A 24609-nucleotide genomic window follows, 5' to 3' on the forward strand; every position below is an offset into this window, starting at 1 on the left:
CTGCATTGTTAGATTGCTCATAGCACCCCCACATATTACACATGCCTTATGTCTTATGCATGCCTTATGTGGGCGAGCAACAATCTATTGACTGAATAAATACAACCACACAGTTACATATGGTGTCATCACCTATAAAAAAGTTACTAGAGTAAGTTAAAAAACAAACAATTCTTGAAACAGCATTACTCATTCTAGATGTATTGATGTTATGATATAGAGCTTTGAAGGAATGTTTCAATTATTTTAACTTATTTATCCTCACTTGGTAGGGCAAGAACAGACTTTATAACAAAAGTGTTCTATGCATACACCTAGTGTCCTTACATGTCACCATGTATGTAACTCGTAAGTGCCCACCAGGTTGTAGCAATTGCGTTAATCGTTTCTCACACGCGCCACAATAATAACATCGTCAAAGTTATACCCTCAATCTCTGGTCTAATATTATACGCACCAACCAGTGTGATGGACACAGCTCTGCTCTACAGTGAACATATTCTATAAATACAAGCTAAATTGAAGTAGATTTACAATAACAAAGGTATTTACATTATAAGTATTCCTAATAACTTTTAGACTATGCGATAAAACTAAACTTTATTTGTGTCTCAAACACAAAACGCTTTGCAAAATACTGTGAGAAAACTTTTTAACTAACTGAATACATTTTTAAAATAAATGATATTATCTTCTTGTTTAAGTAAAGTTGATTTCTTGCAGCAACTAATACCTGTAAACATACATGAAAAAGACAGAGACGCGTAACAAACCTTTTGTTGGAACAATACGTTGTATTCTCGAATACGAATAACCATAATAAGTATCGCATGCAAATCTAAGGCACAAATAAAACACACAGATTACATTTTAAGACCATGAGAAAATTTTAGATTAGACTTTATACACATCTGCTTGAGACTAGTATGGCTCCCATGAGGCCAAACTAACAAGTCAAAAACTAACTTTCCTTTTGCCATTATTGTTCTTGATGTGTTAATATTATACCAACAGTGGATTGAATACAAATTGCACCAGTTTTCTACAAGTGCCTCTTTATTTAATGATATAGTAGGGTGGGGAAAGATGGGACACCTTTTTGTACTATTTTCTCGTTTCATTTGGTAGTAAACAAAGAACATTCAAAGAATTCTAAAACCCTATCCTAACAACTTCTATAGACCGTTGTTAATTGTTTAAAACACGATCAGGATATTTGGATATTGTGGTAAAGTGTCCCATCTTTCCCCACAGTACTATAATTTCCTTGTTTTAATATAATTTCTTATTTGGTAAAGAGTTAATTATTAATTAACCTTAGAACTCATTACCTACTAATACCAAGTACATATATATTCGTAATGCGCACTTTAGTTACAACCTCAAAATAGAATTAAATTTTAGATAAATGTACATTTCGTGCAAAATTTACACCACGATTATTACTGTAGTACTGAATGAAAATTTGGATATTTTATAATAACAATATTTTTTATAAATCATTGCAGTGCTTTACCACAAGATCAAATAGACTTACTATCTTTAAATTTGAAAAACATAGATTTGAAAAAAACATAAAAATCAGGATATATGGCCTTGAGATTGGAACGTACTAACAACTTCTTAAAAAAAATAAATAACGTCAAAATGAAGCATTCACATTTTTGTGCATTTTAAAATAAAAATCGAACAGGGTGGAAAGTACATGTTTGGTAATTTGTAAGTGGAAGAAATAATGAACAATCTTTTGCACCATGTATGACCACATATAAAACCCATGTTACAACAATACAACTTTCGTATAGGGGGTGGGGTAAGATGGGACACCTTTTCATTCTATTTTGTCATCCCATTTGGTAGTAAATAAAGAACATTCATAGAATGATAAAACTATATCCCCACGACTCCGTAGATCGTTGTTAAATGTTTAAAACACGATCAGGATATTTGGATATTGTGTGTTAAAGGTGTCCCATATACATTAGATTGATATACAACATTTGCGACTTAAATCTCCATGTAAATATTAATGTGGGTAAAAGTAATCCACTCACTGCGAAGTAGAGATGGCGATCTGTGCATAGTTTGTTCAAATATTCCGAATAATGGCGGTGTCACGTTACAAGAAGATCCTGAAGAAAAGCATTTGAAATTTTTCAGTAATTTTTCGAAATTTAAGTTTTTTTTGTCTGTTTTGAAATTATTGAAAAATATAAATAAAAAACATTGCTCCAAAATCTATACGCTAAGCAATTTTGAACAAAATTTTGAATAACAAAAACAAAAAAATGGTAAAAAACAAAAAAGTCACCAATAAAAAAAAACAATAAAAAAACAGAAACAACTTTACCTCATCTGAATCGTCATGGTAAGAAATAATGGCGCCATTTTTTGGAGGTCCGCCATTTGGCATTTCAACCAAAACTGCCTCATCATCATCCATGATAGTTGCCGTGCCAACTAATCGTGTGTTTGCTGAGTCATCGGGAACCTCTTGTGTGATTGGTCGATATCGAACTTTCATTAAACTAAAAAAAATATTTTTTTTAATGAAAATTCTAATAAAATTTAAAAATAAAATTTTTTTGGAATAAACTGACAAAAATTTAAGTATTAGTAAAAATTTAATTTAACTTTCAAAAATACAAAGAATTGAAAACTCTAATAAAATTCTGACAAAAACTCTGAATAACAAAAATTTTACTATTAGTAAAAATGTGATTCAATTTTTAAATTTTTTATTTTTATCGCCAAAAATTACTCACAGGCTTCGTTTCTTATAAACGAGATACACGAGAGCGCCTCCTAGTGCGAGAACCACAATGACGAGAAATATGATCCAACCAGTGTGAGGATTAGAGTGAGGTTTAACGTAATTAACGAAAAGATCTTTATCCACTCCAAAGTCATCTTTCACTTCTTCAGTCTGCAAAGAACAATTTTCTCGTTTATATTCCAGATTTAAAAAAATTTGAAAAAAAATTCCCCTCACAAAAAAATTTTTAGAGAAAAATTTTTTTAAAAGAAAATGGTTTAGCTAAAAATTCTTACAAAACAATTTTTTTAATGATATTTAGCAACAAAAACATTCGAATATGACATAATAAAACTTACTCTTGCGCAACTTTTCTTCAGAGATTCAACTTGGTGATTTGGATTGAATCCACCTTGGCATTTATCACCTGGTATTTTACGATAACCCTGTAAAAAAACACCCAATATATTACACAAAAAAAGACGATAATAAACAGGTAAATAATAAACCATAAAATGATAATGCTCAGACATAATGTGCCACTATGGCCTAAATCCCAGATTCCCTGAAGTGCCTTGCTGTAGGACCTTCACCTTATCCATATAGATTTAAATATCATAATACTAAATCTAAATGTTGGTTTTCCCTTTATGTCATATTCAGTCAAATAGACTTTTAAAACAAGTTCAAAAAATTTAAAAAATTTTTGAATATAAAAGTATGAACAAGTGAATGCATTTAACTTATTTATCCCGTGACAGGAAAACACATGAGCGTCTATTTACCACTATATGGCTGACTTCTTTTATTTATCTATTATGGCTGACAATTTAAACAACTCATTAGTGACCACTGGGTTGGAGCAATGTCTGTTAAGTGTCTTGCTCAAGGACACATAAGCTCAACAGTATTTATAACAAGCATTCAACTTTGTACCCTAGTTACAATGCAAGCGTCTAAATAGACTTTCATGGACCAATAACAGTTTATTTTTGCCTCCAACTTTATAACAATAAAAGGGCTTATCTCCTTGCAGAAATATGAAGTTCAGATGATAAAAAATATGCAGCTGGTTTGCAGGCTGCAGGTTGACCTAAATCACTAAACTGTTCAAAATTCACCTTTGTCAGAATGACTTCTTCCGTTCCTTCAATACAAACATCCATGTTTGTGTTCGAAGCCGATGTATCGCGTACACATGTTCGACCATCAGTACTTCGTGTGTAGCCATAATCACTGGGGTAAGAATAATGCAATTGAACCACTTTTAGTGTTACGCTATCTTTCTACAATCCTGCTACTTAGACTACAAGCAAAAAATGATAGGACATTTGATTTGGTTAGAGGGTCCAATACGAAAATCTTTTTTCTATGCTATTTTTTCAAAAATATATTTTCATTTTCAATACAATTTTTTTGTATGAAATTGTCTTTTGTATTAAAATATTACTAATGTTCGTCTAAGGTAGGCGACAAGGGCTTTAATGGTAATGAATTGAAGATCTTTCCTTGACAGCTCAGTCAAGGTTAGATAGTCCCACCAAACGCTAACATATTCTATTCTATGTGGGTGAGATACCAGGTGTGGCCTTCCATGGGTCCTAAGATTTAGGCCAGAATTGTTCCATTACCCAACACCTGGGGTGCTACTGCATAGACCTCGCATTTACAAAACTTATTCTAAATTCTCAACATTCTATTTACCATAAATAGTCCAAATTACGACATGAGCACGTCTCATGGGTTGGAATCGCTTGCAGAGCGTTACTGTTCGTACAAATGGTTCCTTTTTTCCTTCGAATAAAAGATTGTTTTGACCCAAGCAAACAATTATCATTAAGGCTGGCAAGCGTGTTGGTTTCATGGGCAATCCACTTCATGTAATCATCTCTAGTACCTGGTGGGATATTTAATATTAAAATAGTAGTTTATTTGAAACTGGAAAATAACAGTGAAGATACGGTTTTATATTTTTTTGAATGTTTTTTATTTACTACCAAATTGGATGAGAAAAAGGAAATGCATCCGATCTTCCCCACCCCATTAAATATATATATATTTTAAATTTTTGACTGATATGCCTAAAATTTAAGTTTAGTTTTGATAAGAAATACTTGAAGAAATATAAATTAGCAGCAAAAACTCACATTGAGATCCCATAACAGCTTTGAAATCCACAGTTACAACCATCCACATTCCGTCTCCATTTCTATCCCAACCCCATATTGTTAGGTCCGTCGTTTTCTCTCCTTGTTCGGGGGAAACCCCGGTTATTTGAATCGGGGTGTCAGAAAAATTAAATGAATGCCAACATTGGCCTTCATCTAATGAGAACCTGGGAAAATAAGTTATTTTTGTTGTTTTGTTGTTAACACTTGTATTTGAATGATTTGTGACAAATGGCAACTAATTTTTATTCAACATAAATGTTACGTATATTGTGTGTCATTAGACTGCACACCATGCACGGTATCATTATACACTATATGCCAATGCCGTTAGATTATAAAGTTTGAAACATTTGTGCGTGGTTGTTGTTTACCACATTTTCTACAATTTGCACGACCGCTATTACTTGTTTTAAGTGTCTTGCCCAAACGGATATATGCGGCTGGCAGCAGCAAGCTTTGAACACAGTAGCCTTGAGTCAAGTACCCTAAACACCCACTTAATACGATGATATAATCACCTATTCATGTCCTAATGTCTAATCCAAACAAAAAAGTTTCATACGTCATATTTAAAAGCTAGCGCGAAATGTATGAAACAGAACACCTGTGTTATAACGAGTGTTATTTCCAGATAAACCATGGTATATTCTAAACGACCCACCACATTTCAGCCAGGTATTCACTACTTACTTTATAATATTCGTTGGTGTAGATTGTGATGGGATGGCCCACAACAGACCCCCTCTATCCCCTATCCCATAGTAATGAGGTCCATCAAGTTGCGGAGGTTGTGACCACGAGTAACCACCATCGTCACTCACATAAACTTTGGGTGGGTTGAAATTTAAACCATCACCTGTAGAAAAAAATATTAGTAATTTTTTTTTTAAATGAGTTAACATTTACTAAAAAATAAAAATATGAACCGCCAATAGTTAAGATACGTTTTTATAAATCTTTAAATTTTCTTTGTTTTCTATGAGACAATAAAATAGAACGAAAAGGTGTCCCATGTTCCCCCACCAAACTATACATTCTGAACAGTGGCGCAACCAGCGCGTTCAAAACGGGGCTGTCATATTTACTTAGAGATATATCTCTAGTAGGCCGTGGTGCTTCCCAAACTATGGTACGCGAAGGCCTCCCAGGTGGTACGCGAGCACCTTGTTAGGTTCACACCAAACGATCGCAAATGATCTTTTAGTGATTTTCGTAAGCATTATTTTAATTTACATAAATTACGTAGAGCGTGACATTCCATGCTATATTTCCTACACCGGTGATCCTAACTTTTTAAACTTAGGCGTTGCTTTATGCGTGTACAAAGTATTTTTGCAAGCCTATCTTTACTTATGCGCATTCGTGAAAAGGCAAATATTCAACCTGTTTTCAAGCACCTGCAGGCTAAATAATCAAGGGAACAATCGCTATTATGACGCAAATAATCAACGTGTGAATTGCTATTATAACGTAATCAATTCCCAGGTCAAACAATCGCTGTCATGACGCGATGAATCCACGTGTGAATTCCTACTGTTTCGTAATAATTATGCTGCTTGGCTGAGGAAAACATCGTAAATATACAGCATTGCTACTTCTGGAACATGTTTAGGTTGTTTATTACCGCGCCTGTTGCCCTGTTTAATAGGCAAATTACTTTTATTTTCACGCAACTTTGAGAAAGGCAGTGCCAAGTTTGTGTTGCGAATGCCCGAAAAAAAAATAGGTGTGCCCGCGGTTTCTAATTTCACTATTTAAAATGAGTTGTTCACGAGCCTTCAGTAGTTTAGTGTGTAGGTGGTTTGAGAATGCTGCTTGAACCAAAAAGTGGTACGCGAGTAAATAAGGTTTGGTAACCACTGGTTTAAATGCAGATAAACCGCGATTATTATGAATTTTAATTGGTGCAAATATAAGCGACGCTACCAGTAAATTGGAACCAACACAAATTGCAATATAGTATTACAAAGTATCTTCCCAGCCGAGCTTGGACAGAAGCCAAAAAACATGGTTCGTTGGCACCGCACGAGAACCAGAGTTTCATTACGTCACCTTTCACGAGAATAAATTCACAACGATTGCTTCGTTTGTTAAGTGTTAAATGTATGCTACCACATGCGTCTTCCTTTATTTCCTACGCCGGCGCAGAGCGTAAAAATGTGACGCTTATACACGATGTTTCGATCTCGTGGTTGGTTGGGCAGTTAGCACATTCCTCCAGATTGTTATATTATGAAACGTCATAATTAATAGTAACGTTACAATAGGACAAGTGACGTAACAATTGAATGAAAAATTGTTTCAATTTCAGGCGAAGGAATGTAATATTAAATGCAACGCGTGTGTGTGCGTCTTAGCACTTTCTGCCCCCTGGTTGCGCCCCTGATTCTGAATATTGTATTGTAAGCATAAAAAGTAAAATGCGCAAAGTACCAACCTATGTTTCCATGGGCAATAATTAATCCAACGGTGTTCTTGCTGGAGAGTGGTAAGGCAGGTAGAGCAACATGTTTTGAAGCGCTGAAGTAATTATGGAGTTGAAGATTGCACTGTAGATGTATAGAGTCATATTAGTTAAAAGTGGATGATAGCTTGAGAAGTGATAAAACTTAACCTGTTGTATTGGTGGCTAAACTCATGTTAACAGTGGTCCACAGACCATTTAAGGGCATAAAAACAGAAATTTTGTTAAACATGTAAACATGTGTATAAACACTTGAATTTTGTTAAACATACATTTTTACCATTTAGTGATGAGTATGAAAGTTAAAAACAGGTATTTGGTTGATCATTTAAATTTGTGTATAAAAACACAAATTTTTAACTTTATTCGGTTTAAAAAAATTTGGGTAAAAAAAATTAGTTTAAAAAAGCTAATATCAAGGCAATGCTGATTAAGCCTATATATATATTTGAATAGGGTAAAAGGTACAACCTATTGCAAACAAATAATCCAAGTTATTTAACATTGACAAATCCCACTTACAGCCTTTTCTGTTGCTGCACATTTGCTACCCGTAGGTGCTGTAAGTGTGTTCCAAGTTCCTCCTTTATCGAATGTAATTAAGGAATGAACGGTTTTATCCTCACTTAGTTGGGACGTGATATACACACCAGGCAGGGATAAAACCTGAGAGTTCAAAAATCACAATTTTAATTTTTATATGGGTGAGGACACCGTGAGGTCATGGGTGCCTAAGATGCATGGCCATGAATGTTAGGATAACCTATGCAAATAATATAGATACACATAAACTCATAAGCAGTGGCACAGCCAGTGGGAGTTAGCGGGTCGCGACCCCTCCCCCCCTTATAAACCCCCCCAAAAAAATTAAAAATAATTAAAAAAAAAAAATTGTTTGGAAATTTTTTTGATTAAACCCTCCCTCCCCTTACTTTTTTCTGGCTGCGCCACTGCTTATAAGGTATCAGTTATACTGGTGAGTAGTGATTATAATGTGATTTAGGTCAGAGCTGTGCAGTTTTACCTACAAACTAAATAACAAAGTAGATATTTCTAGTGTGTGTGCTAGATTAGTTTTTAAACTAGAAAAATCTGCTGTCGAGATGTTGTATATCAAATTGGATGAAAAAAATACATACATATATAAATATTTCATAAAAGTTCAATATTATAACATGATTAATACACCACAGTGCCAAAGACACATAGGCATAAAATAAATAATACGTTTTGATCTAGATAAACTGAATTTTTAATCTATTTCAAAATATTTATTTACTGATTTTTTTAAAGAAACAAATACTACTGCTTTTTTACTGTTTATTTTTACCGATTTTATTTTAAGAAACTGATGCTAACATTAGTAGATTATACATGTTGGCATGTCTCAGTTACATAACTATAAAATATTATCAGCTGGTGTTATGATCAGTTAAATATCAAAAGTACAATGTACTACTTAATTCAATGGTGTTAGCTGTTTCCTGTCAGCCACACATGTTTACATGTTTTATAAAAGATTCGAATAGGAAATATTTAATATGCTGATTTCTGCCAACAGGATTAGTTGCCTAACAGTGTGTGCGACTGCAGGATTGTGTTTTTTCACTTATTGCAGCCTTCTAGGTTAGGACTCCAGCAAATTAAAAAAAAGGCCTTCTTTTGGTACTTTTTACATTGCCCAATTACTAAAATTAGGCACACACAAAAGTTGTACACACTGTAATAGAAGCTACAAAGAAATTATTCCAGTTTGATATATTTATATAGTAGTGTGGGAAGATGGGACCACTTTACAATCTATTTTTTTTTCTTGTCTCATTTGGTAGTAAACAACCAAATTCAAAAAATTATAAATGGTACTCTCACGACTCCCATACACCATTGTTAATTGTTTAAAACTCTATATGGATATTTTGATATTATAAAATAATGTGCCCCGTCTTCCCCCACCTTACTATATTTGTATAATTGACTTTATGATACAGCATGTAAAATAAGCCTGACACCAGGAAATTGCTAAGACCATTGAACCAAGTAGCACATTGTACTATTAATATTCAATTGATTGATTGTAATATAACGATTGTGTATCACAGGCTGTTTCATGTTAGTGTATAAAGGTGTTCATTTTTAAGCACCTGTGCCGTAACCTCATCCATATATTATGGTTATAAATAATTAAATAAAAAGGTGCCATATTAAATACTGAACATGAAGTGATATTTTAAAACAACACCAGTATAATATGAGGTATATTTGTATTAAAAAATGTCTTGTATCGTGTAGTACTACAAAGAGTGTTTTAATCTCCCCGAAAAAGAGTGTCTACCCAACTTAATCTACCCAACTACCCACCAAAGAATGTTTTAATCAAAGGTATTTGATCTAGATTGAACAAAGCCTATACATTAGAAAGAACAAACCAATCAAAATGCAATTAACTTGGAATTCCTTTTAATATTTTAACAAAAAAAAAAATGTTAATAAACTAATACCAAATATATATATATATATGTATATATTCTAATATAAATACCTCTTTGGTACAATTTCTATCATGTTATATATGTAACAAGATGCTTAATTTTTCACCTTGTAAAAATCCGTGATTCCTTTATTGTTTGGGTAAAGATGATTTGAAAGTGACTTTGAAAATATAATTCCCCGCTCATCAGAAGTATATATGGTTCCAAAACCAGTGTCTGTTAAGAGTTCGTAAAGTCAGTTCAATTTTAAACACAAAGCTGTCCAGGGGCTTATCCAGGAATTTAAAAAAGGGGACTTCATAAGTTTTTGCTGAGAAAACAGACTGGTATAAAACGTAACGTGCTTGAAAAAAACATACCCTGACTGACGTAAATATTAACGAACATAATGGAAACGCGTAAGATTGGTTTTAAACTACAACATTATGACTTCTTTACTATTTTTTAAGAGAAGGGGTTCTAAAATTACAAAAAAAAAATTACAAAAGAAAAGTTTTTTTAATATTTAAAAAAAAATATTCAAAGGGGGTTTGGCCCTCATGACCCCCCCCCCCCTTGTATAGGCCCCTGCAAAGCACTTACCACCCTCTACATCCACATGAATAAACACCATATCTTCACTCATGTCAAGGAGGGAATAGAATTGCTTTCGGTTAATAAGTGGAAGTTGTGCAGCATCCCATGAATCGCCGTGGTTTTTTGACACATGCATTACACGACTGCCGTTTTTCTAGAAATTAAGAATATTCAAATTTACTGCTAAATTTCACTATTTTGATAATATTTTTTACAATGTTTAACAATTATATTTTATGTTGTTTAGGTAGGATACAGTTCTTATAGAAAATTCTTTAGGAACTTAATATTGTTGTATTGTTGTAAACAATTCTGTTTCTTTACCGTACTATTGTTGTCATTTTTCTAAAAACCAAGAACATTCAAATTTACTGCTTAATTTAACTATTTAATATTTTTTTAGCAACATTCATCAAAAACCATTTATGTTGATTAAATCTGATACAGTGTATGGAAAACTTTTAAAAAACCTCAACGAAATTCTGGTTAAATTAACTTTTTTAACAATAATGTATTGGCAGTAGTTGCTTTCGAAAAATTGGCAGTAGTTGCTTACGTTACTATTGTTGTCATTTTTCTAAAAACCAAGAACATTCGAATTTACTGCTTAATTTAAGTATTTAATATTTTTTGGCAACATTCATCAAAAACCATTTATGTTGATTAAATCTGATAGTGTATGGAAAACTTTTAAAAAACCTCACCGAAATTCTGGTTAAATTAACTTTTTTAACAATAATGTTTTAAAAAATTCAACAATTTAATGATGCTAAAGTCTGATACAGCTTTTATGGAAAATTATTTAAGAATAAGAACCTAAACAAACATTGTAAATATTTCTGGTACCCCATATTACTATTGTTGTCATCTAGCGTCACAATCGTTATTGTTAAAAAGCATACTCCATTGTTTCTATTCAATGCCACGTGATATATTGCGCAACCAAGTTGGTATATTCAGTTTAACTGTACTGTTGTGTAGTAACACTGTACTTGAAATACTGTATACAAACTTTCCTAACTTTTAATACTCCTTTAGTGGCAATAATTATTCGTAAGTTTGGTATTGTTTAAGAAACTAGTTTTACATTACACCAAACTGTTAAAACAGGCAATTAGATAAAACATTTTAACGTTCTATTCAGGTTACCTTCATTAGGGTTATATTTGGCTGTATTTGTTACATAGGACAAGAAAAGGGTAATAAAGTTAAAGATTAAGAATATATATAGTAGGTTGAGGTAAGATGAGACAGCTATTCATTCTATTTTCTCGTTCCATTTGGTAGTAAACAAAAAACATTAAAAGAATTATAAAACGGTATCCTAACGCCCATCATAAACTGTTGTTTGTTGTGTAAAACACGACCAAGATATTTGGATATTATGAGCTAAAGGTGTTCTGTCTTTCCCTACCCTACTACATACCAATTCTATTAAAAAAATCCAATGAAGTTTAACCCTAAACACTATCAAATTTGCTTTTGTTTAATTTAATACATAAAAAAAGGATCTGAACAAAAAAATTAGTAATTATATATATATATATATATATATATTAAGAGTTGGGACTCACCCCTTGAAATTGCACAGATAGAAAGAGGAAAGTGTCTTGTACAGCAAAGCTATGAACATCTTGTGCTAAACGTACTGATACTTCGGTGATTGCATTTTCCCTGTACAGCTCATTGGTGATACTGTTCTCTGTGGACAACATAATGGGCGTAATGTTAAGGGTGCATGGGTATCATTGTCTTCATTGGTGCATAATTTTTGAAAAAGTTCTCATAAGTTTTAAAAGATGAAAGTTTATGCTGGCGAAAGCATGAAGATTATCAATGTTAGCTTTTATTTGGTTTATTATCAGGGTATATACCGAATCCTGCATAAATATGTTTGATACCTATGAAAGGTATGCATGTCACCTTAAACTTTAAAACAAAAGTGTCAAAATATATTTTAACAACTTAGTTTTGAGGTGTCTATACAAAAAGGGAAAAAAAAATATATATATATATATATACTACATTCATAAAAGTACATAAATCAATGAGTTTCTCTTGACAGCTATATGGGTGTAACTGCGTTATGCACATCAATACCATTTCGTACTTATTATTATTAAAGAGTTAAAAATTGTGAATACATAACAGTGCTGTTCTGCTAAATTTTTGGTGGATTAAAACCCTTCCCTTCACAAAACCAAAACTATGTTAGCAAAACAAAAAAAACCTATTAAAATAATGCATTTGGACAACTAATAACAACTTCTACATAGCATAGAAACCCTGCTTATGATTGGAACTTACTAGACATAGATTGACTTGGGTCATAAGTGAAGTAAAAATAATCGCCATCAGTTGGGTCCCAGGATATAGTTTGAACGTAACTTTGAACTAATTTCCACGAGCTTCCAAAGTCCGAAGACAACCATAATTCACCATGGTTTACAGATTGGGCAAGCAGTCTGAGGACAAAATGTTTTTTTAAAAAGGAACAAAAAATCTAAACAAATGGGAACAAAAACGTCCAGAAAAATGTCTAAACATTTAAAATCTAAACATCTTTTGTATTGATAACATATTCTAAAAATAAACTTGGAACAAAACAAAATAATTAAACCTAAACTCTAGACATTAAAAAAAAAGAATTCTAAACACATCCTGTTTAACAGGTACATATATTATATATATATATATAAATATATAAATTTAAAGCATGGTGAGGTCACAGCTGTAAAATATGACGCTTCAATCATGAGACTTTGTGAGTCATGTGCAACTTGAGAGTTTGAGACATTTATGTAAATTGTAAAAGAATCAAAAAGCTTACTTTGGGTTTAGATTAAGAATTATGAATAAACATCTTTTTAAAGCGTTAAAATCAAAAACAGCGGCTTGCCTAATTAGTGTTAAATAAAGATGATTTTAATACATCGGTTGGCAAATTCTGGTTTTTGACATTTTTATATTTATAAAGTAATTAAATCAAGTTTGGATGTATTAGTCCATTTATAAAGTAAATAGATCCCTTTACACAACAAAAACACTGACTTCAAATTTCATTTTTACAATCCAACACAGTTAATTCAATACACATCCACAACAATTAACAAAGCCATTTAAAATGCTAAAAATAAATCCTGGCAACAAATATTAGGATAAACACAACACAGTTTAAGGTTTACTTACCTGTGTTTATTATGTGCATTAAACTTAATTGAAGAAACATCAATTTTAAAGGGAAGAAGAATTTTACTGAATGTCAAGCCCGCATCATTGGTTGTGTATATAGTAGTGTGTCGGGAGGTGGAAAACGGAGGGTCGTATCCAAACAAAATCACCTGGAAAGGAAAAGTGATGGCGTAACTAATTAAACACTATGTTGGTGTTGGCGTTGGGTAATGCATTACTATGACAAATGTAACTTGCTTATCCTCCAATGGCTAAAAAAGCAACGGTCCTTACTCCTTATAAAAGGGTGTTAGTACACCTTGTGTCAATTTACAAGTTACCATGTAATCATGTATGTTACTTTGTGGGTGATTGTTTTATAGGGATTATTTATGAATGGCTAATAATTTGGACAACCCATTAGTGACCACTGGGTTGAAGCCGTTAAGTGTCTTGCCCATGAACACATAAAACTTCTAATGTTAGAAACTAGAACCACATTTTTATTAGTATAATATATAGCCTAAGCCCTAATACATATAATATTGGTTTATTAATATAAATTTATTGCTAAATAAACCTTAAATATTAATTATTAGGTGGGCGGCCTGGGCCTATAGTTTAGGTTCTAGCATTTAGAGTTAAATTATGTTAAAAGTTAGAAGCTGTACATTATTTAGTGCAACACACAACTCTTTAAATTACCTAAAACACAAGATAAGTCTAATTTTTACAGAATGTTTACACAAAGATTATAAAACTCAAACAATCTATTAATAAGTAACAAGCATAATACTCTGATTCACTGAATATTTTATATAGTCGAGTGGAGGAAGATAGGGCACCTATAGCACTGTTATACAAATATCCTGATTGCGTTTTAAACAATGAACAACCGTCTGTGCGAATCGCTATGGTTTTGTAGTTCTTTGAATGTTCTTTGTTCACTATCAAATGGCACAAGAATATAGAACGAAAATATGTCCCATCTTTCCCCACCCTACCATCGTACCATGTTATCATTCAGTATTCGGGAAAATTAAATTTAAAACAAAACAAAGTCCCACCATGTTTGTATCAGTTGGGTTGACTTGCATACCACCAGATTTGCGTATGTAACCATGGTCAATTCGAGAGGATATGTCTTCAAAAGTTCTAAAATAAAGTTGTACTAAAGAGATGTAAAGTGGAGATAGTAGCTAAAAGTGTTCCTAAAACATAAATTTACATAAAATGGCAGTGACATAAATTATATTCCATGGGGTAAGATATGCCTACGTTGTTCTAAATAGGGTATACATATTACTGTACACAATAATCAATTAAATTAATTAAGCTTTAACATTTTAAGATAACTAGTTCACAATGACATGACCTTTGGTATTATTGTTTTCATAAATATATATATAATATTAATTTTATTTGTCTCTTTGATTATGGTAGCGAAAATTTAAAAATATTTTAAACAAAATGACAGGATATAGCGACAAAACAGAAAGTGTTAAATATGTTTACTTTTAATTGGAAGGAAATAAGCGTGGTTGCAGCAACTGAATATATATAGTTCATATAAATTGGCACAAGTCGCACAACTTAAAAGTAATAAACTTACTTTCCACGATCATGGCTTCTGTAAAGTTTTGAAGCTTGAGATACAAACATGCTGGTCATTGTAGTTAGACCGAGAATAACTCCATCACTACCAGACCACGTCAGGGAAATTGAAGGATTTGTATCTTGCGTGAATTTGTGCTGTGATAAATTTGTGATGACAAATTGAAACAGGGACCTTAATATTGAACATAGTTACATTCTTACATAGGTGTCAGGATTTTTCAGTTTATAAAACAAACTGGGGTGAAACTGTTAAAATACATAATTTCGTCCTTGGAATTTTTTTCAAGTTTATTTGTTGAGGTTTTTTTTTACATATAACTTGATTTTTTTCTTAAAAATTATCTTATAAATCAGTAAATTTGCAATAAAACCTAATGACAGTTCCTTTTCCAAACTAAGTGCTGACTCGACGGGTCGAAAGGGTACAGAATTCCCATAAGTTAAATAAACAAGGTGACCATATTTCACTACAAAACAGAAATGACACATTATGCGAAAGTGAGCAAATTTGCTTGCACAATTTATTGTTCAAAATATTTCAGCATAAACACACATACAGACCTGAGTACGACCGGGTGTAAGCTTGTTTACAAAATCCGCGGGTGGTACACAGGTGCTTGGGGTTGTATCTCTCTTATGCAAAGATGAAGTCTGATCTTCTTCTTCTAAACTTCTTTTATTTATTGAGTGAGATTTTTCAAACTCATAAACCAAATTTTGCGTTGATTTTGCCAAAGATGGCAATAACGTTATTAAAATTAACGATAATCTTAAACCTAACATGGTGAACTATAGACTAGTACAGAAAAACTAGAAATATCATAAAGTTCATTCGTTAACAAAATAACATTACAATGTAAACTTTTTGCGCATTTTCCCAGTTAATTTTCGTCAGGAAAACACAATTATATAGTGAGTATCGTGAAACATTTTAAACCAAAAATTCATGGACACTAATCACTTTACAAACATATTCATCAGCAAACTCTATAATATAAAATCTAATGTTTCTATGATTCTGGTCTATAGTCATCAGTTTGTTACGTCATTAGTTAAACAAGAAAGCACGGCTCAAACAAAAGAGCACGATCCTAGTCATTGGTAGTCATCGGTATTCATCAGAGTCATATAAACACCGAGTAGTCCAACTGCCGTCTATGTGTGTCCAAAATAGAGCAAAAGTGGTGACTTTGACAATGGGTTTAAACGAACTTGTTAAGTTTTGTTTGTGTTTTCCTATTGTGTGAAGGTGTAAAACAGCTTCTATTTACATTACCAAACATTTTTTAGAAAATATGTGTAAATTTAGCCGCATTAAATGACTAAAATGTCGCAAATCAACCGCTTCTAATTCTAATTTTTGACTTTTTTGACACAGAAAACAAATAACAAATGTTTTTTACATTTTTCAACCTTTAAATTTGTTTTAAGGCCCAAGTTTTTCTGTAATTTACCGAAAAACCTACATTTTCCCTATACCTACTGTGTTATTTTGGACCCAAATTGCCGTTCAATTTGTGTTTTACGTAACAATGGGTTGGACTACTCGGTATTTCTATGGCTCTGGTATTCATCAAAGGCTCTGGTATTCATATGGCTCTAGACAAAATAACCAAAAAGATCAAAACCAATATCTTTGCAATAACTAAGCTGCCATTTACAAAACTAAAAAGCAAAAAAAGGTATTAAAAAAAGAAAAATACTGTTTGTTGCAATATGATATCAAAAATTGAAGAGTAAACTTAGATCCTGTCAGTTTCGTCATTGCTGAAATACGAAATTTTGTTAAGCGTGCATTGGAACCTGAGGTTTAGACCAGAGTTGGCCAACTATCACGACGCCAAGGGTGCTAGCATAGTACTAGCGCATTGTGTTTACCAGATATTTAAGTATGATTAAAGCCTGCTGCTTGTTTTAGTCGGGCGTTTGTGTTTAAAATTAAGTAAGAAAAATTACCTCCGGTTTACAGACATGCGCGCCAATCAATTGTGCAACAGAAGAAATGTGTGAATACAGGGTTGAGCAGTGAGGAGTGTCGACTTCAAAGAAGGATTGACCCAAAGATTATGTCATGATAGCCTCCCATTCAATCAAAAATTAAATAACCCGAACTATGTACTGCAAGCTGAGAATCGAACTATGTACGGTAAGTTGATGAAGCGTAATTTGCATCAAATAACGCATGCTGTTTTATAAAATTATTAATATCCTGCCGCATAAAGTGTTAATGGCGAAGTACGCTGTAAAACTGTCGTTGCAAATGAAAAAAAGCGAGAATTAAGTAAATACTCATAGTATAATTGGTAACCGATAGTGCACGTCTATACCAAAGCTCATGTAGCAAATGATTTTTGTAGAATTTGGTATAAGGACGGGCCTTGATACCTGATATTTAGGCCATAGCCCACAGGTATATAAATTTTTATTTCGATTAATTTTTTGATTGGCACACAGGACAATCTATGTTTATAATTTAAAATGGAGTGTTTAGACAAATTTTACACTTATAAGAGTGTAGGCTAAGGTTAAGGTGGAAAATGTTTTCGCTTTTTTTGTTCGATTTGACTATAAACAAAGGACATTTATAGGTTTATATAACTGTAGCCCAGCTACCCAAAAACGAACTGCGAACAGGCTCGAGTTACAGAGCGGAAACTGTGCATGAACGTGTATTGCCATGTCGTTTGTAACTATACATCAAGTTTAAGCAAAACATATTTTAACAGATGGTGCTGGTACCGATTTGAATTCATCATTATTTAACATACCGACGGAATTCGGGATGTAGATGAGTTGATCAAGACGACCAGGTCGAAGGATGGCAGAATCAAGGATGTCAGGTCGATTGGTTGCTCCAATAATGAACACTGGGGATGAGAAAGATTTTTAAGTTGTTTTAAGAAATTTAAGATTTTATGGTTTAGAGAAAAGTGTGTTCTGTTGTTCTGTTGATCATGAGTTATACATTAGAAGTTTTAGGTATAGAACACAAAATGGGCAACTGCTTTTATTTGGAAGCATAGTTGGGCTTTCAAGCTTAACTATATACAATTTATCATCAATGAATCAAGTTTTACCATTTTGTGTTTTCAGCAAATGTCTGATTTGGAAAGCGAGACGATACTAAAGCAAAGAAAGGAGTCGCAACTATTAATCGGCGAGTTAAAAGACAGAGATAAAGAGCTGAACGAAATGGTTGCCGCTTACCATCAACAACTGTCAGCTTGGGAGCGTGACAGACGCCGTGTTGTGAAACATAAACACAGGAAGAAGTATTTCCGCCATGTGTTTGCCAGAAACTTTGAATGAACCAACACCAGATTCGATGAAAGATGCACTAACCAAACTTGTGCAACAGAAGAAATGTGTGTATACAGTGCTGAGCAGTGAGGAGTGTCGACTTCAATGAACGATTAACCAAAAGATTGAGTCGATATAGCATCTTATTTAATGTGTCGACTTCAATGAACGATTAACCCAAAGATTGAGTCGATATAGCACCCCATTTAATCATAAATTAAATAACCTGAACTGTGTAAGGCAGGCTGAGAATCAACAGAGTTTATGAAGCATATCGCATCTAGTTAGGAGTTGTTGGCAGTTAGCTTGTAGATATATAGGCTATACCGCTCTGTAACGTAGATGTCTACATTAATGTTGTTATTAAAAGTAATCGATATCCCACCGACTGTTTCATCAGTTTTCTGTCTCTATTGCAGCATCGAATAACATATGCTGTTATTAATATCCTGCCGCATAAAGTGTTAATAACGAAATGTGTTGTAAAGCGGGAATTAAGTAAATGCACATAGTATAATTGGTAACTAATAGTGTAGGCTATGTCTATATTAAATCTCATAGAAAATAATTTTCGTATAAAATTTGTAAATGGACTCTATTGAATTTGGTAAAGAACAGACCATGATTACCTGATATTTAGGCTACAGCCCACAGGTATATAAGTTTTTGTTTCGATTAATTTTATGATTGGCACACAGGACAATCTATGTTTCTAATTTAAAATGGATACTGAAAATTCAAAAACGAAGTCAAAATGGAGTTTGTCAGAGTTTTACAAGTTCGGAAAATTCCAAAAGCAAATTATGCTTTTGTTGTTTCTGGCTTCTGTTCCAAACGGAATCTCAACAATTATTCTAGTTTTTATCCATGACGTACCGACGCATCATTGCAAACCTGACCCTAACATATCACTTGCAGTAAGTAATGTGTGGCTTACCTATCTTTAAAAGTGTAACATGGGTGACTTTTCGATTGCGTGATGGGTGATTTTTCAATTTACACAAATTTTACACTTACAGTAGGGTAAGGTTAGATGGAAAATGATTTCGCTTTTTTTCGTCCAATTTGATAGTATAAACAAAGGACATTTACAGGTTGATATAACTGTAGCCCAGCTACCCAAAAACGGACTGCGAACAGGCTCGAGCGGAAACATGATCGTGTATTTCCATGTCCTTTGTAACTATACATCAAGTTTAAGCAAAACATATTTTAACAGATGGTCGTCGGTGCTGGTACCGATTTGAATTCATCATTGCTTAACATACCGACGGAGTTCGACGCCCAAGGAATTGAAGTACCAAGTAGCTGCTTAAAGTTGGTGGACGAATATTTTTTCCAACTGCAGATTTAATAGGATTCCCTTTAGGTTTAAAGTCAATTCTAACTACACTGGGAATAACTCAAATATTTCCGGAGCACTGAGTGTCGTACAATGCGATCAAGGCTGGGTTTACAATATTAAAGAAAACCAAGCAACTACTGTTACAGAAGTATATACAGTAATTTATGTATATTCCGACTTTTCAAATTGTTTGTTTATCTTTAGTGGGATCTCGTATGTCAAAACGCATGGATAAGACCATTGATGACAACACTAAATCTTTTCGGGTATCTAATTGGTTCAATAACTTCAGGAGTAGTTTCCGACAGGTAAAATATATACCCTATGAGGTGTATATCAGAGAATGTATAAGTGAAACAATCTAGCCTATATCACTCATTTATTTTCGCATAACAGGGCAATGACATTCTGTGTAACATACGGGAGTCTGTTTTCCGCGCGTTGCAGTTCCCACGTATACAATTTTGCGCGATTGTTTTATGTTTTTGTTGTGTGTGATTTAAGGCGAGCGCTTGAACCAGTTTACATTGGTATGCAGTATAAAATCAAAAGATAAAATTTAATTTATTGTTTTTTGGTGTTTCAGGTTTGGAAGAAGACCTATTTTCCTCGTCACCACGTTTATTCAGTTTGTTTCGTTGTTCGTTGCTAGTTTTGCCCCAACCATTGAATCTTACGCAGTTATAATTTTTCTTGTTGGACTAACCGGTCTTATCAATTACCAAACGGCCTGTGTCTTAGGTATAGTAGGGTGGGGAGAGATAGGACACCTTAATATTAATATCCAAACACTCTGATCGTGTTTTAAACAATTAACAACGGTCTATGGGCGTCGAAGGAATACGGTTTTATAATCCTTTGAATGTTCTTTGTTTACTACCAAATGGGACCATAATATAGAATGAAAAGTGTCGCAAATTTCCCCATCCTTCTATATTTTGGAAGATTAAATCATTTTAAACTAACCGACCTGCGCCAGTACTTTAGCTCTGTTTTTTAGGAGCTGAACTAGTTGAGCCTAGCAAGCGAGCATTAATGGGCACGTTGATCAACGTTGCATTTACAATCGGTTACATGTTGTTACCAGGAATGGCTTATTTGTTACCAGATTGGCGTTGGCTTACGCGCGTATCTGGGCTAATGGGAGTTTTGTATGTACCGTATTATTGGTAAGCTTTAATAAATTACATTATATGAGTGTTTGTCCAATATAATTCTAACACCTTTTTCACTAAAGGAGTTCTGTCAACAGTTTTCTTTTTTTAAATCATTGCTTGCGTGGCATGTCCGCAACTCATGATTTTAAATCTCAACAACAAAAATACATTGTAATTTTGGATTTTAATGTGTGGGTGATAATTTAAACAACCCATTAGTGGCCACGGGGTTGTAGCAATTGCCTTTAAGTGTCTTGCCCAAGGATATATACGCCCACAATGGTATAGCGACGACCAGCCTTGAACCCAATACCTCTGGGTTGGGGGTACTCTAACCAACTGTGCTGCAGCGCCTACACCTTATCTTATAGCTTTAGTTGTGTATTAAACAACTACCTTATAGAAACGTGTTATAAAATAAGTTCCGGATTTGTTCACCGTATACTTGGTAGAAATTATCGTGTCGTATGACGTAATAATAAGCAATTGTTTGACAGGTTGATTCCTGAATCTCCACGGTGGTTGATCCAAACAGGCAGAGTGAACGAAGCGAAAGTAATTTTTAAAAAGATTGCAAAAGTTAACAAGACAAGTACTTCGGTGGTTGATGCTAAACAACTTCTGGTAAAAGTTTTTTTGTGTAAGCGGTATATAAAACTCATTGCTCTAATCTAGGTATAGTGGGATGGGGGAAGATGGGACACCTTTTCACTCTGGTAATAAATAAAGAACACTCAAAAAATTATAAAACCGTGTCTTCGTCACTTCTATAGACCGTTGTTAATTCTTTAAAACACGATCAGGATGTTGGGATATTATGTGCTAAATGTGTCCCATCTTTCCCCACCCTACTATGTATAAAACTCACTACAACAGTTATAATTTCAAAGCTAAGAGGGTGTGGGTAAGCATATTTAGGTATTCTCTCCCATTAAAAACCACAATTGATTCTACAGTCGGGGTGGCAATATTACCATTTTGGATGGCAACCTTCAAGTTCATTTAAATTTTTCAGTAAAAAAATGTTTCTTATATTCAAAAGAATTTGAAAAAAGTTGATTTTGAAGATTCGGTCGCAGAAGTTCAACAATTGTCTTATCTTGATTTGTTTCGACTAAGAGATATCAGAACCCGAAGTCTTTGCCTTATCCTTTCCTGGTAAGAATGTTCTCTTTTGAATTTTGTTTAAAATATTCATATTTGGACAACTCGAGTAATACCGGATTTTAACAGGTTTTCGACCAGTCTTATGTATTACATGATCAGTTTGAATACAACTTCATTGGGCGGTAACAAATATGTGAACTGCTTTATTTCCGCTGCTGTAGAGATCCCTGCACTCATCACCACGTATTTTACACTACAGAAGATAGGCCGCGTCTTGCCACTCTCGGTTTTTTTTATCATTGCTAGTCTCCTGTACGGCAGTATACCGCTATTGATGCAAGGTAGTATTGAGAATGAAAAATAATGTGTAATAGGATGGAGGAAGGTGGGACACCTTTAGCACACAATTTACAGCGGTTTGTGGAAATTCCAAAAATAAATCTTTGAATGATTTTAGTTTACTACCAAATGGGACGAGAAAATAGAATGAAAATGTGTCATTTTCCCCACCCTGTATTATATGTCGAACTGAAAATCAATTGAAATCACAACACCCTCCTAAAATAAAGCTTTGGCGTGCGATTTACTTTATTCTCTTTCAGTTAATCAAACTGCTGTGTTAGTTGCCGCGATGATAAGCAAGTTTCTAGTAACCATTATCTTTCTGTTGATCTACATTTACACTTGTGAACTTTTCCCTACAATGATGCGCCACAAGAGTCTCGGTGCTGCTTCCACAATAGCCAGACTTGGAGGAATGGTGATGCCTTATCTCTTCTATGCGGGTAAGCATTTAAAACAAATACAATCACGAACATATATAGTAGGGTGGGGAAGATGGGACACCTTTATCTCATAATATCCAAATATCCTGATCGTGTTTTAAACAATTAACAATGGTCTATAAGAGTCGTGAGGATATAGTTTTATAAATCGTGGAATGTTTCTTGTTTACTATTAAATGGAATGAGAAAATAGAGTCAAAAGGTGTCCCATCTTCCCCCACCCTACTGTATATGCCATCAATTTCTGGATATTTCTACCAGTGCACATAACCTAATTGACTGTTTTTTTAGGTATAATATATATAACCCAAGTATCTTTGGGTACTAGCGATTATTGAAAGCGCAATTTGTTAGGTTACACCGTGGTGTTTTTGTGAATGACAGTTGGGGGGGAGATGGGACAACTGTTCGTTCTATTTTCTCGCCCCGTTTGGTAGTTAACAAAATTCATTTAAAGAATTAAAAAATGTTTCCTCACGACTCGTATAGAGCCGATCAGAATGTTTGGATATTATGTGGTAAAGGTGCTTCATTTCCCCCCACACTATTATATATATTATGTGTACAAAGTTTATCCCTCAGAATAGTTCTTGTTATCACAGGCGAGAAGGTTCACTTTAGCTTCCCCTACATCGTGATGTGTGTCATCGGTGTTTTAACTGGAGTATCCGCCATGTGTATGCCTGAAACTTTGAATGAACCAACACCAGATACAATGGAAGATGCACTAAAACTAAAAAGGTTTGTATATGGCAGTTACAATATAATATAGAGAACCGTTTGTACTTATACTTCTGTGCACATATAGCACTCGAAGAACGTAGGTCTAGTCGGGTTTCCTAGGGTTCAATATGAAGAAACAAAATATTTCAATTGCATAATCTTTACAGGAAATATTTTACATCATGTTGTGGAAAAACTGCTGATAATGAATTCGTTGAAGAAGAGGATTCAAATGAAGTTAGAATCTAATATTCAATTCCCATCGACGTAGAAGCTTCGTATTACCCAGAAAAACATAACGTTGTAATGCTTTTGATTACTTATCTGATGGATACGATAACATTCCTCCGGTTCGTCGCATGAAAACAAGTATCAGAATGAAAAAATATCATTAGATTATAATAAACAGATTTTATCCCGTGTTAAGTGCTGCTATTTTTATTTATGCTGCAAATGAGCTGTGTAATAAACTGTTCAGCATCGGATCTATATGGCCACTTACGTGCTCAACAAGACCAACCGTTTAACAAAACAGGATCTATGATATCTGCCCACTACGTGCTCACTTACTCAAACTTAACGTGTCTGGACTGGTACTAATATAATCTTTGATATTCACATTCCTGCATTACCTGGCAAAGGCTAATATGGACTTCATTACAAAAATATACCAACGGTAGGCATATCTCATAAAGGCATACCAAATTCGCTCCCTTTCTCTTGTTACTCATTAAATATACTATTTCTATGAATATAGAGTTTTGTTGCTATGGCGATATAATGGAAAAGATAAGCCAAATTGAAACATTGATTTACTTATTATTATTTGGATTTGCTATATCTGGTAAAAAGTTGTTATTTTTTTTTGTTTTGTATAAGTTTATTGCTTATGTTACACTTACGTACAATTAAAAATATGTTGTTTACACAATGACTTGGATTGAAAAGG

General features: G+C 33.5%; 2 protein-coding genes across 2 annotated transcripts; one reads left to right on the forward strand and one right to left on the reverse strand.

Moving 5' to 3' along the window:
• Positions 1–774: 774 nt before the first annotated feature.
• On the reverse strand, positions 775–16075 carry LOC149743261 (sortilin-like). Its single transcript, XM_089875876.1, has 18 exons — positions 15805–16075; positions 15239–15378; positions 14694–14781; positions 13645–13796; positions 12763–12920; positions 12030–12157; positions 10462–10609; positions 9986–10095; positions 7913–8056; positions 7364–7475; positions 5617–5782; positions 4903–5090; positions 4460–4652; positions 3877–3991; positions 3115–3201; positions 2766–2926; positions 2351–2528; positions 775–2132 (listed from the first exon to the last, which is right to left on the reverse strand). The coding sequence occupies exons 1-18, from the start codon at positions 16024–16026 to the stop codon at positions 2115–2117; spliced, it is 2508 nt and encodes an 835-aa protein (XP_089732002.1). The 5' UTR covers positions 16027–16075; the 3' UTR covers positions 775–2114.
• Positions 16076–18002: 1927 nt separating this feature from the next.
• On the forward strand, positions 18003–24145 carry LOC149743262 (solute carrier family 22 member 4-like). The gene is made up of 12 exons (XM_089875884.1): positions 18003–19460; positions 19763–19860; positions 19913–20036; positions 20093–20196; positions 20475–20629; positions 20889–21057; positions 21543–21669; positions 22088–22203; positions 22279–22493; positions 22755–22937; positions 23540–23678; positions 23828–24145. The coding sequence occupies exons 1-12, from the start codon at positions 19266–19268 to the stop codon at positions 23907–23909; spliced, it is 1707 nt and encodes a 568-aa protein (XP_089732010.1). The 5' UTR covers positions 18003–19265; the 3' UTR covers positions 23910–24145.
• The last annotated feature ends 464 nt before the right edge of the window (positions 24146–24609 follow it).

Source organism: Ciona robusta, chromosome 1 (assembly GCF_009617815.1).
Source record: "Ciona robusta chromosome 1, ASM961781v2".
In the NCBI taxonomy this organism is placed as follows: Eukaryota; Metazoa; Chordata; class Ascidiacea; order Phlebobranchia; family Cionidae; genus Ciona; species Ciona robusta.